This window comes from Scylla paramamosain, chromosome 6, assembly GCF_035594125.1.
Source record: "Scylla paramamosain isolate STU-SP2022 chromosome 6, ASM3559412v1, whole genome shotgun sequence".
NCBI lineage: Eukaryota > Metazoa > Arthropoda > Malacostraca > Decapoda > Portunidae > Scylla > Scylla paramamosain.
The window spans coordinates 21,069,380-21,088,823 of NC_087156.1; the positions used below are offsets into that span (position 1 = coordinate 21,069,380).

The 19,444-nt window shown below is 33.6% G+C and overlaps 1 protein-coding gene across 4 annotated transcripts in view; it reads right to left on the bottom strand.

Annotated features, from left to right (window-relative positions):
- Positions 1-10,104: 10,104 nt before the first annotated feature.
- The window catches only part of LOC135101383 (sodium- and chloride-dependent glycine transporter 2-like), a 54,553-nt gene continuing 45,213 nt past the window's right edge, over positions 10,105-19,444 (bottom strand). For all 4 annotated transcript variants that reach the window (XM_064005301.1, XM_064005299.1, XM_064005300.1 and 1 more), the window contains 9 exons: positions 19,118-19,269; positions 18,636-18,864; positions 17,151-17,297; positions 16,911-17,043; positions 16,380-16,495; positions 14,589-14,717; positions 12,784-12,984; positions 11,889-12,050; positions 10,105-10,572 (listed from right to left, as the gene is read on the bottom strand). In XM_064005301.1, the coding sequence (XP_063861371.1) occupies positions 10,417-10,572; positions 11,889-12,050; positions 12,784-12,984; positions 14,589-14,717; positions 16,380-16,495; positions 16,911-17,043; positions 17,151-17,297; positions 18,636-18,864; positions 19,118-19,269 (1,425 nt within the window). In that variant the 3' untranslated portion in view covers positions 10,105-10,416. The remainder of the gene's footprint in view (positions 10,573-11,888; positions 12,051-12,783; positions 12,985-14,588; positions 14,718-16,379; positions 16,496-16,910; positions 17,044-17,150; positions 17,298-18,635; positions 18,865-19,117; positions 19,270-19,444) is intronic.

The window sequence follows — 19,444 nt, forward strand, 5'->3', positions numbered from 1 at the left end:
TCTTGTCCTATCGCTCCAATCCCTCCTCAAGATCCCCCTAAGCAAAGGTGCCTCTGGCGTTTTGCCTCTGCTAGTTGGGGGGACCTGAGGAGGTATTTTGCTGATTTTCCTTGGAATGACTACTGCTTCCGTGTCAGAGACCCGTCTTTGTGTGCTGAGCGCATAACAGAGGTGATAGTGTCTGGCATGGAGGCGTACATTCCTCACTCATTTTCTCGTCCTAAACCTTCTAAACCTTCTTAACACAGCTTGTTCTCGTGCTATACATGATAGAGAGGTGGCCCACAAAAGGTACCTAAGCCTTCCATCACCAGAATCTCATGCACTTTATATTTCTGCCCAGAACCATGCCAAGTCTGTTCTCCAACTAGCCAAAAACTCCTTCATTAACAGAAAGTGTCAAAACCTTTCAAGATCTAACTCCCCTCATGACTTCTGGTATCTAGCCAAAAATATCTCCAATAACTTTGCTTCTTCTTCTTTCCCTCCTCTGTTTCAACCAGATGGCACCACTGTTGTCACATCTATTTCTAAAGTTGAACTCTTTGCTCAAACCTTTGCTAAAAACTCTGCCTTGGACGATTCTGGGCTTGTTCCTCCCTCTCCTCCACCCTCTGACTACTTCATGCCTCCTATTAAAATTCTTCACAATGATGTTTTCCATGCCCTCGCTGGCCTAAACCCTCGGAAGGCTTATGGACCTGATGGGGTCCCTCCTATTGTTCTCCAAAACTGTGCCTCCATGCTTGCACCTTGCCTAGTCAAACTCTTTCAGCTCTGTCTGTCTACATCTACCTTTCCTTCTTGCTGGAAGTTTGCCTACATTCAACCTGTTCCTAAAAAGGGTGACCATTCTAATCCCTCAAACTATCGTCCTATTGCTTTAATTTCCTGCCTATCTAAAGTTTTTGAATCTATCCTCAACAGGAAGATTCTTAAACATCTATCACTTCACAAACTTCTATCTGATCGCCAGTATGGGTTCCGTCAAGGCCGCTCTACTGGTGATCTTCTGGCTTTCCTTACTGAGTCTTGGTCATCCTCTTTTAGAGATTTTGATGAAACTTTTGCTGTTGCCTTGGACATATCAAAAGCTTTTGATAGAGTCTGGCACAAAGTTTTGGTTTCCAAACTACCCTCCTACGGCTTCTATCCTTCTCTCTGTAACTTCATCTCAAGTTTCCTTTCTGACAGTTCTATTGTTGCTGTGGTAGACGGTAACTGTTCTCCTAAATCTATTAACAGTGGTGTTCCTCAGGGTCCTGTCCTGTCACCCACTCTTTTCTTATTATTCATTAATGACCTTCTAAACCGAACTTCTTGTCTTATCCACTCCTACGCTGATGATACCACCCTGCACTTTTCCACGTCTTTTCATAGATGTCCAACCCTTCAGGAGGTAAACATTTCATGCATGGAAGCCACAGAATGCTTGACTTCTGATCTTTCTAAAATTTCTGATTGGGGCAGAGTAAACTTGGTATTGTTGAATGCCTCAAAAACTCAATTCCTCCATCTATCAACTCGACACAACCTTCCAGACAACTATCCCCTCTTCTTCATTGACACTCAACTGTCCCCCTCTTCTACACTGAACATCCTTGGTCTGTCCTTTACTTATAATCTGAACTGGAAACTTCACATCTCATCTCTAGCTAAAACAGCTTCTATGAAGTTAGGTCTTCTGAGATGTCTCCGCTAGTTTTTCTCACCCCCTAGCTGCTAACTCTGTACAAGGGCCTTATCCGTCCATGTATGAAGTATGCTTCACATGTGTGGGGGGTTCCACTCATACTGCTCTTCTAGACAGGGTGGAATCAAAAGCTTTTTGTCTCATTAACTCCTCTCCTCTAACTGACTGTCCTCAGCCTCTCTCTCACTGCCGCAATGTTGCATCTCTAGCTGTCTTCTACCGCTATTTTCATGCTAACTGCTCTTCTGATCTTGCTAACTGCATGCCTCCCCTCCTCCTGCAGCCTTGCTGCACAAGACTTTCTTCTTTCTTTCACCCCCTATTCTGTCCACCTCTTTAATGCAAGAGTTAACTAGTACTCTCAATCATTCATCCCTTTCTCCGGTAAACTCTGGAACTTCCTGCCTGCTTCTGTATTTCCACCTTCCTATGACTTGAATTCTTTCAAGAGGGAGGTTTCAAAACACTTATTCATCAATTTTTGACCACTTCTTTGACCCTTTTATGGGACTGGCATTTCAGTGGGCATTTTTTTTTATTGGATTTTTGTTGCCCTTGTCCAGTGTCCTTCCTACATAAAAAAATAAATAAAAACTGTGCCATCCAACAAGTCCAGCTCACCCTTGAAGTAGACATGATGCACAGGTTAATGTTGAAGAAGCTTGCAATGATAATATCTCTGTTGGATGATTAAGGCCAATAAGCTCAACATTTGGGAGAAATGAATGTGCATATACAAACCTTCCAGAATTTTTGTAAATGAATACTGGATTATTTATAATTTTTCAATTCTTCATTTTTTCAAATCCAACTATTCAAGAAAAAAACAGACACCTCAAGAGAAACAATTTTTCAGGAGGCAATTATTCTAAAAGAAAGACTGGCTGTGTGCTTGAGATGAGTTTCAAATTAAATTATATTGAATAAAAAAAATTTTATAATGATAAACAAATTCAATAAATTTTTTACTCATGAAATTTAGAACAATTGTTGATTTCTTGGCAGCTGCAAGTCAGGTACTGACTTGCAGCTGCATCATTCATGCTATCAGCAAGGGTTCAACTCAGTACCATCACTTCACATCAAAATATTCTTTAAAAAAAATTCTTCATGTGATGGCACCACAATGGAATCACAAACCCCTTAAACATAAACAGGTCCATTTGATTGTATAAAAGGAAATTTGACAGAATGGTGACATGAAATAATGGCCTTAAAAAAAGCTGCATATAATCATGCATGCAAATTGACTGGCATTAAGTGCAACACACAGTATCACAGCACTTATTCATTATAGATATATGCATATTTGCAAAATATTCACTGTGTGTACATTGGATCCAAGCATCTTAGTCAATATGTAAATTTTGGTTTACTTATTCATAAATGTATGTATGAGTCTGTGCATGCTATAGTATTCCCAAGTACCAAACAGCTTAAAGTTCAGATAATGTTACTCCACAGTCACTCAGACTATCCTTTCATGTGGATGTGGTGGGTATAATGAGAGATCTGTGACATGTGGTTGAAAGCCCATAAAAATTTTTTGCATTTATGCCCCTAACAATTGTCACATTTTTTCAACACTGTTGAAAACAAAACACTCTTCTGGCACTCACATTCATTGTATAGCACACCAGGAACTTATTAGCAATTGGTGTATGGTACTACTTCATGCATTAAATCTGCTAATCTATTTTCTTTTATTTTTGGGGTGATTAATATCAGGGAAAAATAGTAGCCTACTTAAAAGATTCTGAATAAAGCAGAGATAATCAGCTTTAAAAGTAAATAAAGTCACTAAACCCTATCATCCTTGGTATAGTTTTTTGTGATGGCATCCTTCACTAGATTTTATCTTTTTTAAATGAAGCTTGGGTATATTCTAGCACACAAGGCCTCATATGCATATGTACACACACACACACACAGTTATATGTATACATTTGTGTAACTGGAGTTAAGGTACATACTTTGGGATCTGATAGTTCAAGTAATTTTTAGTCAAAAATACTATATACACACATGCTGTGTTTTACTTTATTTTGTGAGAAATTAACAAGTAAGTTATGTATTGTGGGAACCACTCACCTGGGTGGGCCTTCACCTCCTTCCTTCCCTCCTCGGCTCACTACATACTCAAGAGGCACTGCATGACATTAGGTGATAATTATTTTGTGTACAATCTAAGCAGTCAAATCCTTATGAGAAACATGAAATAACAGCTTAAATTTTTTGTATGTGTCAGTGAAGAAAATGTACAAGTAACACAGCGATATAGTGGCTGTTAAGTGCTAGTTTTTAAACATACATGGCAACTCTCCAGCTTCATGATGACTGCCTGGTGTTCCTGTCACTCTTGTAAATGTCCCTTTAGATTATTTGATATTATTTCTAAGTGATGTCACATTGTGCTATGTTCTGTGAATTTTACTCCTTTATGTATTTGTGTTTGTATTCTTGTACTAATGGCATCTGGATGATACTGTCTTGAGTTGCTCTGATACTTTCAGCTGGTGCAGAAGCATCTTTCACAGAGATGCTGACACACTACTCTGCTATCTGGGTGTCTTCTGTCTGGGTACCTGCATCTGTATTCTGCTGCTGCAGCCCAGGCATTTCCATCACAAAATAAATGTTATGAATATCATCACATGAACATCAAGGGGGTGAGAGCTGCAGTGAGTTGCCATTTATGTTTAAAAGTAACACTTAACAATCACTGTATTGTTGTCTTACATGCACATTTTCTTCACTGACACATGCAAAAAAAATAATCTGTCATTTGGTAACTGTATCCTGTAAGGCTTTGACTGCACAGACTGTACACAAAAAAAGATCACTTAATGCCACACAGTGCCACTGGAGTACATAGTAAGCTAAGGAGGAAAGGAAGGAGGCAGAGACCCACTCAGGCAAGCAGTTCCCATAACCTACAATTGTTAATTTCTTGCAAAATACAGCAAAACACAACATATGTCTATAGAGTATTTTGACTTATAATTACTTGAACTATCAGATCCTGAAGTATGTATCTTAACTCGCAGGACACCCTGTATATATATATATATATATATATATATATATATATATATATATATATATATATATATATATATATATATATATATATATATATATATATATATATATATATATATATATATATTGAGGTACATGACAAAGGACAAGATTCATTCCAATGTAGCATTCATTATGGCAAATGTGTGTAATGGTGACTGGTGGGAAAAACTGGTTCCAGGGAACCAGAAAATAAAAAAAATAAAAATTCAACACTAAAAAAAAAAATAAAAATAAGTACATTTGCACTACTGCATTTGAGATAACAATAAATATATACAGTACCCTCCCGAATTTCACATCTAGTCCTAAATTCTTACCATCCAAAGTTAGCACATTATCACCCCAAGTTCTAGGCTGCTTTGACAAACATAAGTCACCTTTACCTGCTGTTGGTGTCATGTGTGTACATACAGTAAACCACTAAGTTGGAGCTCTCTCTCTCTCTCTCTCTCTCTCTCTCTCTCTCTCTCTCTCTCTCTCTTTGAAAGTAAGAACAATCCTAAGGATTGCTAAATAGAATGTGACTGACTGAGAACAAAGATGGAATTATGTATAACAGAGTAAGAAAGGATGAAGCAAAATTTACATAAAATGAATGAGGGAGAGAGAGAAAGTCCTAGCCCATTATCTCTGACAGATAAGGGGAGGGGAGGGGACAGGGAGAGAGGTTTGAGACAAGACGAAAGGAGGGAGAGGAAAGGAAAAAAAAGGAGGAAGGGACAGGTGGCAGATAGGTGAGCAGCAGCTGGCACAGCTGGTGAGTTAGTCTTGCAAATTTTAGTTTGTTATTCTGATTAGATTTTAATTAAGAATTTCATTGCTTGCACAAATAGCAAGTTCGTCTTGCCAGTTTTGGTTCTTTATTCCCATTACATGTTTATTAAAATTCCAGTGAATTTCAGTGCATTTATTGCACTTGTACATTATAACGATCATGCATTGTCACATACTCTACTGTGTGTGTGTGTGTATATATATATATATATAAATATATATATATATATATATATATATATATATATATATATATATATATATATATATATATATATATATATATATATATATATATATATATATATATATATATATATATATATATATATATATATATATATATATATATATATATATATATATATATATATATATATATATATATATATATAAGCAAAGGTGTTGCTAAGTAGAATAGACAATGACCCCATGTGGTGTTTAGCAATGTTCATTGCATTTGAGACTATGAAGAGTAATTAACTCCTAAGTATCGTGCACAATGACTGAGTATACAAGTGTGCCATAATATAATAGGCAATCATAGTAAAAAAAAAAAAAAAAAATCATTGAGAAAATAGCCTCTGTAGTGTATTGAGAACTTTTGATATTGACTGTATGTAACTGAAGAGTATAAGTGAAGCACAATCTGGCTCTACAATGAAAGTTTTGAATGGGTGAAAAAAAAAAAATAAATAAAATAAATAATTCCCTCCTAAGGATGAGAAGAATTTCTCTTTACATGGAAAATGTATACACTGCACAATTCATGTATAAAAAATGCACAGCCTTAAGACAGTCAAACCTTAGCTGTTGAAGATGGTGATATCAAGAAATTGGAGTATGTTGGGTAGAGTATAATCATGAAAAGGATATGCACTTCTATTTAAAGAAATCATCTAACAAGTTAGGATGTTGATAATTGATAACAACATAGAACTGAGCACCCCAGTGCCATGAGGACAGGCAGGCTGCCTTGGCTTAATCATGTAGTCAGGGGATTAGGAATAGGTAAGTGAAGCATATTAAAATTGTTGAAGTGTGCGATAATGTCAGTAGGAAGATCAAAAAACATATACTATGAGGTCCTAAGGAAAGTCTTAGAAAGCAAAACACTTGATATATAAATTTCACAAGCATGCAGCTGGGCAACAGATGATCAGATAATAAGAGGTGACTCACAAATAAGTGGAATCTTTAAAAAATCAGGATAATAAATATTAGCTCATAGTACTATCAATGAGGCACTTCATCTTGTTCTTAAAGAGGAAGAGAATTATCTTTGAAAGTTCTTTTACTAAGTAAAAGGGTAAAACATGGAAGAGGGAGACCAATGGATGAAGACTGCAGATGATTGTTAGGAGAGAGGACATACAAGACTCCATTCAATGAGCGAATACCAGAACAGAGAAAGATAAAAGATGTGACTGTCACTAATACTTCCTCAAGTCAAGAGATATAGACAGATACAGACTGATCAGTCTACCTCTGATACCTGTTCTTGAGAACCTCCACTGACAAGATGGCTGTGACAGAAGTGTGTCTATTTATTTTTGCTCTTACAGGAAAAAATAAAATAAATACAGGTATTCAGTACAAACAGCTTTATAGATCAATGCAAAAGTTAGAAGATAACAATCTAGTCTCATACTCAGTAAGAGGTATGTCAACTGCAGCTGTATGTAGAAACTGAACATGAAAGGATATCTCTGATATTATGATCATAAACAGTAAAGTGAATTTGTAAAAATATTAATGACCAATATACAGGAATAACTTGGAATCAAATTATTAGTAATATGCTGCATTCAAGGATAATTTGATCTGTAAATTATAATAATAATAATAATAATAATAATAATAATAATAATAATAATAATAATAATAATAGTAATATTAATAACAATAATAAAAATGTACTTGTCTCATAAATGTTGATGACAAACAACTTACTTTCAAGTACTGCAACTTGTGATGATTTAAAGTGATTAACATATAAGACACTTATCTTATTGTAAAAATTTGTCACATTTCATAAAAATTTACTGAAGGTTTCATAGCTTTCTATCTAGCCTTTATACAGAGTTCATAGTACATATACAAACTGAATTGTATTGCAAAAGTTATGTAATGTGTCTACAGAATTACTGAAAATGATGAGGCAGAAAAGTGAAGTAAAGGAATACTTGGTATATGGCTGCCATTGCACAAATATAACTGACAAAAGCACAGTTTGATTCATAGTTTTCATATATGTATGTAAATCTATGGAATATTACTTGATACTTCACAACAAAGAATTATAGTTATAAGTGACAACGCCCAACAAAAGTGAGCAACTGCCAATCTCTGAGCTGAAAGCAAACATGCACAGAATCACAGTTCATACAATAATATATATATATATATATATATATATATATATATATATATATATATATATATATATATATATATATATATATATATATATATATATATATATATATATATATATATACACAATAAAAAAACAACTAAAGACAAAATAGTTATGTGCATATCTATATACAAAGACTTGTCCTAAGTTGATAGAAATTTGCAAAGCATTCTGCCAAGCATAGCTGACTTGATTCAAAAGGACATAATAACTAACATTGTAAAAAAAATGTAATATTGTACAAAAATATAGCACACGCTGACCATGGAGATTACCTGTTGTATTTTCTTTATTTACAAAATATTTAAAAAACCTGATAAATATGAATGGCTTTATTTCTCTTATTTTTGTTTGTGCTAATACAGCAGATTTTTAAGCTTCAAGAAGAAAAGGAAACAAATAAGATGATCAGACTGCATAAGTGCTCACTAAATTGTGTTTAGGGTCAATAATCAGTAGAATAGCAACTGCTCTGACTCTGACCCTGGCTGATAATCACATTATATACTTCATAGAATATAGCCTGCCCTGAGACACAGAACATAGAGCATGTCTCTCACTACATTTTATGTGCGTTATTAAAAAACATTTAAAATGAACTCAGTGTGGTAAGAAAGCCTCCTTTTGTAAGATTATTCTTATGATGAGACAAAACGTTGAGAGGGAGGGATGATTCAATTAATCCGAAACCCTGAAGTAGATCGTTGTGTACATACATACAGACAGACCGATACACTATGCTGCTGCACTCCAAATTTGCTATTGTATATGATGACTGATGCAAAGTGAAAAAGAAAAATAGGAAAATATTATTTTGAATTGTTATGGGAAAAATCCTTGTGTGTATGTGTGTGTGTGTGTGTGTGTGTGTGTGTGTGTGTGTGTGTGTGTGTGTGTGTTCAAGTTTTCCTTATCAGGAACATTCCATGAAGCATTAGGATAATATGTATGGTTAAGATATTGTACAAAAGGAAAATATGATTTAAAATTATTATAGGGAAAAATCCTCATCATATGTACATGTGCATGTGTGTAAGTTTTCCTTATCAAGAACATTTCATGAAGTATGCATATATATATCTATATATCTATCTATCTATCTATCTATCTATCTATCTATCTATCTATCTATATATATATATATATATATATATATATATATATATATATATATATATATATATATATATATATATAGTAAAGGTGAACAGGAAAAGCACAGGAAAAACATCCAGAGTTCTTTCTTTTTCTTCACATTATTTCGTGCAACATTTCACCTTCACAGAAGGAATCTTCATTCATTGCATGTTGTTAAAGATGCCTTCTGTGAAGGTAAAATGTTGCAAGAAATAAAGTGAAGAAAAAGAAAGAACTCTGGATGTTTTACTTGTTCATCTCTACTATATCTCAGAACTTCATCATTATCTCTCTCTCTCTCTCTCTCTCTGTATATATATATATATATATATATATATATATATATATATATATATATATATGTATATATTTATATATATATGTATATATTTATATATATATATATATATATATATATATATATATATATATATATATATATATATATATATATATATATATATATATATATATATATGATGGTAATGATACTATACAAAAATACATATCTTTCAATTATTATGGCAAAAAAAAAAAAGGCCTATATGAGCATATTATACTAAATGAATACTGCACTTAATCATATAACACTAGAAGACATTTTGGAAGATGATATTTGGTAGCTAAATTCACATAATTGAGCCTATGAGAATCTGAGTGTGTGTAAATCCCTAATTTAGGACAAGATGGCAATACTTAGCTCTAGCCAGAGGTGTTCCAATAGATGTAGTGGGGTTCAGTCAGGAAAAAAAAAAAGGAATAATGGTAAAATAATAGGTAGTGAAAGGAATAAACCTTACACAGTATATAAAAGATAAAATAAAAGGTAATAAAAGAAACAAGCCTCACACAGTATATATATATATATATATATATATATATATATATATATATATATATATATATATATATATATATATATATATATATATATATATATATATATATATATATATATATATATATATATATATATATATATATATATATATATATATATATATATATATATATATATATGGTGAGAATAATAATTCATGTCTAATGCCTACTTCCTAATGAGGAGACCTCTATAAGGAATGGCCAATGTCCTCTGGTTTATAGTCGGCGTCCATGACTAAATGGGACTATCAAAGATAGATGAATGTGAGCAGGTCCCCTGATAAACATCACTATCATTACAAAGACATTCAAACACACACACACACACACACACACACACACACACACACACACACACTAATAATAATAATAATAATAATAATAATAATAAAATATTATCTTAGCAGATGCCAAAGTATTTCTAAAACTATTGTGCATAATATCTACTATCCAAGGCAGGATTGTCAATACCATATTTAGTTTCATTCATATCGAAATTTGCATGGGATGCCAGGAGCATTTTTCGTGCTTCTGGGCAGCCTGGGCCCCAGTTGCTAGCTGGCTTGAAGAGGTCTCTGATTTTCTGAAAGAATAAAAATTAAACATTTTCACTTTAAAATATTATCAAGACAGCTCTCTCTCTCTCTCTCTCTCTCTCTCTCTCTCTCTCTCTCTCTCTCTCTCTCTCTCTCTCTCTCTCTCTCTCTCTCTCTCTCTCTCTCTCTCTTTTTAAGAGTAAGGCACTTGGAATGATTGTAAAGAATATTGATTGTATGAATATTATACTGTATGGTCCTGAGACTTGGAGTATGGGAATAGCATACAAGAAAAGATTGAATGCAATGGAGATGAGATGTCTAAGGAGTATGTATGGAGTAACTCAGATGGACAGTCAGAAATGAGGAATTTGGGAGGAGAATGGATGCTGTGAGAGACTTGGCAGGATGGGGTGAGATGGTTTGGATATGGTGAGAGAATGGAGGATGATAAGCTGGTGAAGAAGCCAGATAAAATGAGAGATGTGTGAACTTGTGAGGCAGGCCACATAAGGGATGTATAGATAACATAAAGGAGGCCTTAAAGAGAAGAGGACTGACACTGCAGTATAATAAAATGACTCAGTATGACAAAAGTGAATGGAGAGCAACTGTAAATTCATTAGGAATGACATGGACTATGACCTTTGAGGGAGGTGCCACACATCAATGGTCTCACACAAGTGTGTGGCAATCAGGTGTGGTAGGGGAGAGTACTTGTTACGAAGGAGCCTTGTTTCTGACCAAACTGTCCAAGCTGTGAGTGATCTCATAAGAACAGAAGAGGAGTACCTTTTCCTATCCAATGGAGGCCAAGGGTCTAAGGAAGTGGTGTGAATGAGTGTGAATGTGAAAGCTATATGCCCTGTCTTGGCTACAACCCTTTTGGAGGAGACAGCCTTCGTATATATATATATATATATATATATATATATATATATATATATATATATATATATATATATATATATATATATATATATATATATATATATATATATATATATATATATGAAGGACAATGGCAAAAAAAAAAGCTCACTGAAATGCCAGTCCCAGAAAAGGGTACAAAATGGTACTAAAAAATTGAAGGATAAGTGTCTTGAAACCTTCCTCTTGAAGGAATTCAAGTCATAGGAAGGTGGAAATACAGAAGCAGGCAGGAAGTTCCTGAGTTTACCAGAGAGAGGGATGAATGACATATATATATATATATATATATATATATATATATATATATATATATATATATATATATATATATATATATATATATATATATATATATATATATATTCCAGTTATTTCATTGAAATATCTCATGCATATGGATTGTAAGTGTATACTGTAATATCACACTTACCCCAGTAAAAAGCATCTTCAAAAAGGTAAGGACAAATACCAGAGGGATCATGCCCACAGATATCGCTGCCAAAAACCAGCCAACAGCTATTCCCCAGTCTGGATATTCAACTCCATTATACGTGGGATTTTCCCATATAAAAACTGAGTAAACAAACAAAACCTGAAAAAAAAAAAAACATGATTAATAAAAACATGCTACATAGCATTTTACAGCATTATTAATGCTAATTACAGCCAATATATGTCCTCACAGAAACTTTCAGAGTAGACTCTTTGTATCTGAATATCATTTCTGTCATTATTTCTCATTATAAGGTACTGTAATAGTCAGTCTTGATGGGAAAGTGCTAGTGACTGACTGGCAATCAGCTGATTTGGTCCTAGCCTCACTCCTTCCCCAAGCTTGCCTCTATGCCTGTGCAGGTGTGGTGCCACATAGCATATAATTTTACTTATCATTAATTACAGCCACACTATTCTTGTGTGATGTTTATCAGTGGGTCACTTGTCCATTAATACCACTTGTCTCATTATGGGATAGTGCAATGCTTCAAAACCTGTAGAAATCATGACTAATTCACAATTTCACAAACAGACATCCACTTCAACACATCCTGCCACAGTTACCCATGCTCAGCCAGGCTGTTGTATCTATTACTCACCAACACTTGAATTTCATATCAAGGCTAAACAAAGCCTCATAATGCATATGCCCATAGAACATTTTCAACTTAGAATAACTTGTACTTTCATCTTTAGCAATATCTGCAGAAAGTCATCTTATACTGTATCTAAATATGGTTAGATAATTTTAATTTTAAAGGGAATACTATATTCAATATCCACATTATTTAAAAACTAATCAGTAAAAGTACAAATAAATTTGTCCTTACTATAAGAGACACTGGTGCAATAAAAACCCAGCAGACTTTCCAGAACATGGAAGGATTGTATCCAATCATAAACTTGAGATCATCACTGAAACGCCTCACTCCATACACCCAATGTAGGGCAATCAACTCAAAGGTAGCAATGAGAAGCACACCAATACCACCACCAAATGTGTCCATCAGGGAAAAGATATACTGGCCAAGCTGAAATGAAAGAAAGTCCACATATGAATACCTAGGCTTAGACCCTGGTTACATTCATCATCACAACCTTATATGCAGCAATATACCACTAAAGTGGGCATGAAGATGCAAATTTTATTAATTCTATTAATTAAAATTTATGGTAAAATGGTTGATTTTCAGGTACAGTCAAGATTGCTATAACACACACAAGGCATCTGAGGATGTGCACACACTACGTATAAGAAAATGTGAAGTCCAGAATATTTCATCCTAAATTCCATAAAAATCTATTGCACTATGTATGCTATAGTAGATTTTACTGAAGGACCACAATTTTACTTAGATATCCTATTAATATCCATGACAAATATAAATAAATAATCATTGTTATCAGCAACAGCAACATTAAAAAATCATCCTGTGCTATCCCCAAAATAACCTTGTGTCTTTCTTGTTGACTATACAAGGTTCAATATTTCATAAAACTGGCTCTTACTAACTTTTATCCACTGTTTGTAGCTTTGTTCATCCTTGAGACACAGCTCTTTCAATAGTTACATCTTTTCAGTGTGTTTTTCTCTTTTTGTGAGGCATTTTTGCCTCAATATTAATTTCTTTTTTCATTGCTTCTAAATTGTCATTAAGGCCAAAGCAAGTGAAAACTGGGGTGTGAAGAAAGATAGCCATATTTGTTGTGGAGAATACAATATGATAAGAGAGAGCAAGGCAAGTGTGATAGGAAGACCATGGCAGTAAGTCCATGTATGCATAAATCCATGATTTTATGACCAGAGGTCCATGGAAAATTTGTTCAGTGTGACAACCAATTTGGCAGAATTAACAATCTTCAGCATGGCAGGATGGCAGGAAAACAGGAAGATGCGGGATAGCACTGACAGTCATTATTAAACAACTGGGGAGTGAGGAAGGATGGCTGTAGCTCAGTGCTGATATGACACGACCTATGTTGTCTTGATCCATGCTATAGTAACTCGATTCATGTAAAAAGGAATTCTATATTCAATTTTTTGCTTATCATTTAATATATGAAACATGCAATGAAAAAACATTATAGCACTCTTGACTGTATATGATATCCTTACAATACAAAAAGCAAAGATTATATTCTGGAGAGAGAGAGAGAAAAAAAAAAAAAAATATATATATATATAGAGAGAGAGAGAGAGAGAGAGAGAGAGAGAGAGAGAGAGAGAGAGAGAGAGAGAGAGAGAGAGAGAGAGAGAGAGAGAGAGAGAGAGAGAGAGAGAGAGAGAGAGAGAGAGAGAGAGAGAGAGAGAGAGAGAGAGAGAGAGAGAGAGAGAGAGAGAGAGAGAGAGAGAGAGTTCCTATAATAAATACCTCCAGCAATGAAACAATATCATGCACCATACAAGTCTAAAAGTAACAGACTCATAGTTAGGCAACAGTTCTTGGAGTAAAAGTTCACTTTTCTCCATTACAAAATAATCTTGCAAGAAAATTTACATTTTAATTTCTATAACAAAAAAAATATACACACTAATTGAATGCTTTCATTTCTATAGAAAAATATACATGAAATTTCATGTATATCCTTAATGTTTATATTTTCACTTTAAGAAAATGTCAGTAAAGTTACTTACTGTGGCACAGAGAGGTATTGCCAACAGGAAGCAGGAGACACAAAGTAAGCCAGTTAACTTGATTTTGTGAGAACGTGACCTTGGGAAGGTGTCATAGATGGCTGTCAACACAGTTTCTAATAGAGCAAACTGAAAATAAAATTACTTTACTAAATCATTTTAGATTAAGTGTTATGTTTATCATAAAACTGACACCCACTAAATGTAGTGGGTGTCAGTAATATTAGTAAATTTGTTGATAACAAGAAGATAGGTTAATTATTTGATGCAGGTGACCTGCAGAAAGACTTGAATATGAAGAAAATGGACAGATAGATGGCAGATGTAATTAACATTAGCAGATGCAGAGTACTTAGCACAGACAGATAAAATCCACATAATCAGTAGACAATAAGGAACATATTCCTACAGATAAAATCCAAATAATCAGTACACAATAAGGAATATATTCCTACAAAGATCAGAGGACAAAAATAATTCATGAGTTATAGTTAACTCTGATCTCCTTCAACGAAAACAATGGGTAAGAGGCTAGAAATAATGCAAACTGTATATTAAGATTCATCTTTAGGAGTGTTAAAAGTGGGAATATCAAAGTTCAGTCAGGTAGCTGTTAAAGTGCGTGGGAAGTTCTGGTAACAGCCCATACTAGACAATTCCCATTTGAGTTATAAAGAAAGCAGAGTCAGAAAATTATTATGGTTCTAACCTGTCTAAGATAGGTTTCCCACACAATATTTAAATAAAGTATTTTCAGACTACAGCACTCTAGAATATTCATTGGTTCATTCAAAAAGGTTCATGTAAATGAAGGTACTAATTACATAGTAGTTCACAAAACATCAAGGAGTTAATGAATAAAAAGTAGTACAATACAATAACAATCAATCATCAAAAACCATGCTGAGCCATTGTTTACACACACAGCTAATGAATCCTCACTCGATATCACCTGATACCTTCCCTAATTGGTGTTCACATTCTTACTATGTCAACTGGGTGCAAAGCTTTCATCACTTCATGCAAATGATAAACAACCGTTTTCTAATGGTGTAAGCAGGGATGACCTCACTGCTGCAGGTCACAAGAAAATGGCATAGTTGCCAAGCACACTAAACTGGCATTACTGTGGGTGGTAGCCTGCTCTCTTACCACTTGCTCCTCACCTCAGTCAGTCGCTGAACCAGCATCACTGTGGGTGGCATTAGAGGTGGCAGGCCACTCCCTCCCCACACTATTAGAGTCACTCTACCCCACGTTATGGACCTCTCTACAGCTTGTTGTGGCCCATCCCAATCTTAAAGGGTTTTGGAACCCCTGAGTTACAGTATGAGTTGGAGGGTTGCAAACTGACCTCACATGTTAGCCACATGTTAGATGCAATTTGCATTAACATGTTGTGAATTCAGAAATTGATGAGGAACATTTCTTATGAAAGGAAACTGAAGCTTCAGAATTAACATTTCTTAGAAAAATGTAAATTAAGAACTAATCTGAGATATGATAAAGGTCTTTAGGTGGTATAAGGATTAGATCAAGGTTGATAAACAAAATCATCAGTCTGAGTAATCAGGCCAGGTCAAGAAATAAAGGCTCCATGCTTAGTGAAGTTAGATTTAAGAAAGAGATAGGAAGAATTTGGTTCCCTTCCTGTAACAAAGCCAAACCACGTGTAGATTTCTTGTCTCAATTAGATTCTCCTGTACTTTTCTGCTACTTTCATTAACTGCTCTATAAAGTTTTATTATTATTATTATTAATTTTCTAACAGAGAAAAAATTAATAACTTACTTCTGAATCAAGCCCAAGTGTAAACAGCATGAAGAAAAAGAGGACTGACCACAGCTGAGGGATTGGAAGTGTACGGGAAATAGCTTCTGGATAAGCTATGAAAGCCAAACCTGGACCTGAATATAAAAAAAAAAAAAATATATTGATTTTAGCTAGAAAAATCTTCATTGTAATAAGATGACTGGAAAATAATTTGCAAGGAAATTAGTCTGAGTAATGCATATTATGCAGGCTAACCTGTTTCATTAAGTAGTCCAGTTTGTCTCTTCATATTTTTTGGATTTATTTTTCTATTCTGAACCTTAATAGTCAGGCAGTTAATTGTATAATAATAACTATAATGGTGATGGAGATTATGAGCATATTCTGACATCCCTATTTCTAAATTATCAACAAAGAAAAACTTTAGAGAAATACAATGTCTTTAAAGATTACATTAAATTAATGTTGTATTATGAATGCATATGACAAAAAAATCCAACACTAACATTTCATGTAAAAAATCTACATAAAACAACAAAAACAACAAACCAGAGGCAGCAAGGTTTCTAATGTCAATCCCCAAGTCATGAGACATGGCACCCAGGACGGAGAAGATAGCAACAGAAGCTATCAGGGAGGTGATGAAGTCCAGTGATGATACAATGAATGCATCAATGTGAACCTATTGAAAAAATGTTCTTGTTAATTTCAAATCATAGCACTTTTCTAATAATTTTTAATATTTTTCATTCTTTTTAAATGCTTTGAAAACCACAAAGGAAATAGTACCTTGTTTCTAAATTTGTTGTAGGATCCAAACATTATCAGTCCACCCCATGATACTGATAGTGAGAAAAACATTTGTTCTGCTGCTTTTCTCCAGATATTTACGCTGAAAAGTTCATCCCAGCGTGGTACAAATAAGAATGTCAGGCCCTGAAAAATATAAATCTACTTACAGAATGTGTAATGGTCATGTTTCAAATGTCAATGTATAAACAAAATTTTGCACACATTAAAATTACACTTCTGCAATATATATATATATATATATATATATATATATATATATATATATATATATATATATATATATATATATATATATATATATATATATATATATATATATATATATATATATATATATATATATATATATATATATATATATATATATATATATATATATATATATATATATATATATATATATATATTATTTTTTTTTATTTATTTTTTTTTTTTCAAATAATTAGAAAATAAAAAAAATGTACATACAACATAACTTCTTAAAACACCATAGATCATATATTCCAATGTGACTCAAACTTCCTTTTGTATATACTTAGAATTCATGCAGGGTTTGTAAAAATCTATTAATCTTTTTGATAAATGAAGGAGACCAGGTAAGGTCACAATAAAGGGAAGAAAAAACCTACCATTTTGCTGTTACTGCTAAAAGTTTACAAGAAAAGGGAGTTCAAAATTGAGGCTAGCTTAATTAAGATGTGCCAATACATACTTATTTCTTGAAATACTAAAAAAAAAAAAAAAAAAAAAAAAAAAAAAAAAAAAAAAAAAAAAAAAAAAAAGGATGAATGATATCTACATTTCCAGTTTTACATTCACTAACACTGAGATTGTGGATGGCAATGTTCATACCAGCTCAACCTCAAATTACCTACAAATATTAACATTTCCTTCTGAAAAGCTTACTGATGAAGATATACAGTTTAGGGGCAAGAAGACCACTACCTGCAAGAAAATCTACATGCCAGTCTTGCTCTGCCTCTTGCATTATAGTTCTTTAGTGATGATTATAAATTTTATAGGGTTGAATCTTTTTAAATTGAACTTTTTATATCAGGGTTTATAAACAACTTTAAGTTTGAGAGTGTTAGCTTTTATCTCCAAATTTAGCTTCATTGGTTTGAAACAGGCAGACAGACATACTTAGTACTCTTAGTAATAGATTCTTTCTTAATTCATACCTTTTCCTTGTACCACAATTCATTATTAAAGTCTTCTTAATCCACACATCTAAATCCATTTATCAATTTAAAATTAAGATAGACTCTCTCCTTTTTCTAATCTATAATGTAGCAACCTGTTTTGTGGTTGCTACAGTATCAGTGTGGTTATGCTCAGTATCTTCACTACCACTTGTGTTTTCAGAGTGGCATAGACCATTTTTAGTCTCTTGCAGCAAGCACACACAGAATAAAGGCATCTTATTTGCATCATCTCTGTTTCAAATCGAATATAACATACCTTCATTGCTCCTTCTAGCCTCACCCCAACAACGAGCAAGGCAATGAGGATGAAATAAGGGAAAGTAGCAGTAAAGTAGACAGCTTTTCCTGAGGACTTGACACCTTTCATCAGGCAGAGGAACACAACCACCCATGACAGGAGGAGACACAGAGTCAAGTCCCACTGGATCTCACCAATATCACCAAATTCTCTTAGGCCACCCTTGTCCAAACGCAACACACCTCTCCTGAAGATATTGAAAAAGGGTTCATTAGATTATCTATGAAATTTTGGTAAAAGTGTAATACATATGCTAAATTTCATAAAGCTTTTAAGTATTATTTTCTTCATATCTCTGAATGACGAAGTACAATTCAATAAACCAAATTAATCAAACAAATATAATTCATACTCTTGCTATTACATAGCTACACACAATAATAGGCTAAGACAAACTAATAATCTCAGCACATTTACATATTAAGTAGAATGTTACTAACTGCCAAAACTGAGTTGCTGAAGATTCACTTTTGGTGGTGCAGTTAACAGTATCAGTTGGGCCAGAAAGGTTGTATCGGGCACACGGGTACAGTCCTCCCACTTTAAAGCAATTTTCATCAGCCCATTTAGGATCACAATCTGCCCATGGAACCTGAAATTATTCAACTGCTATATTTTAACTAGAAATAAAAAGGATGGAGGAAGTAACATGAACAAAGTATATATTTAATTGAAGTACACAGTTCTCCTCATGATTTTCTCATCAAAATATCACCAAATAGTATGTTGAAAACAACAACAGAAAGGCAGAATATCTCTCATATAGT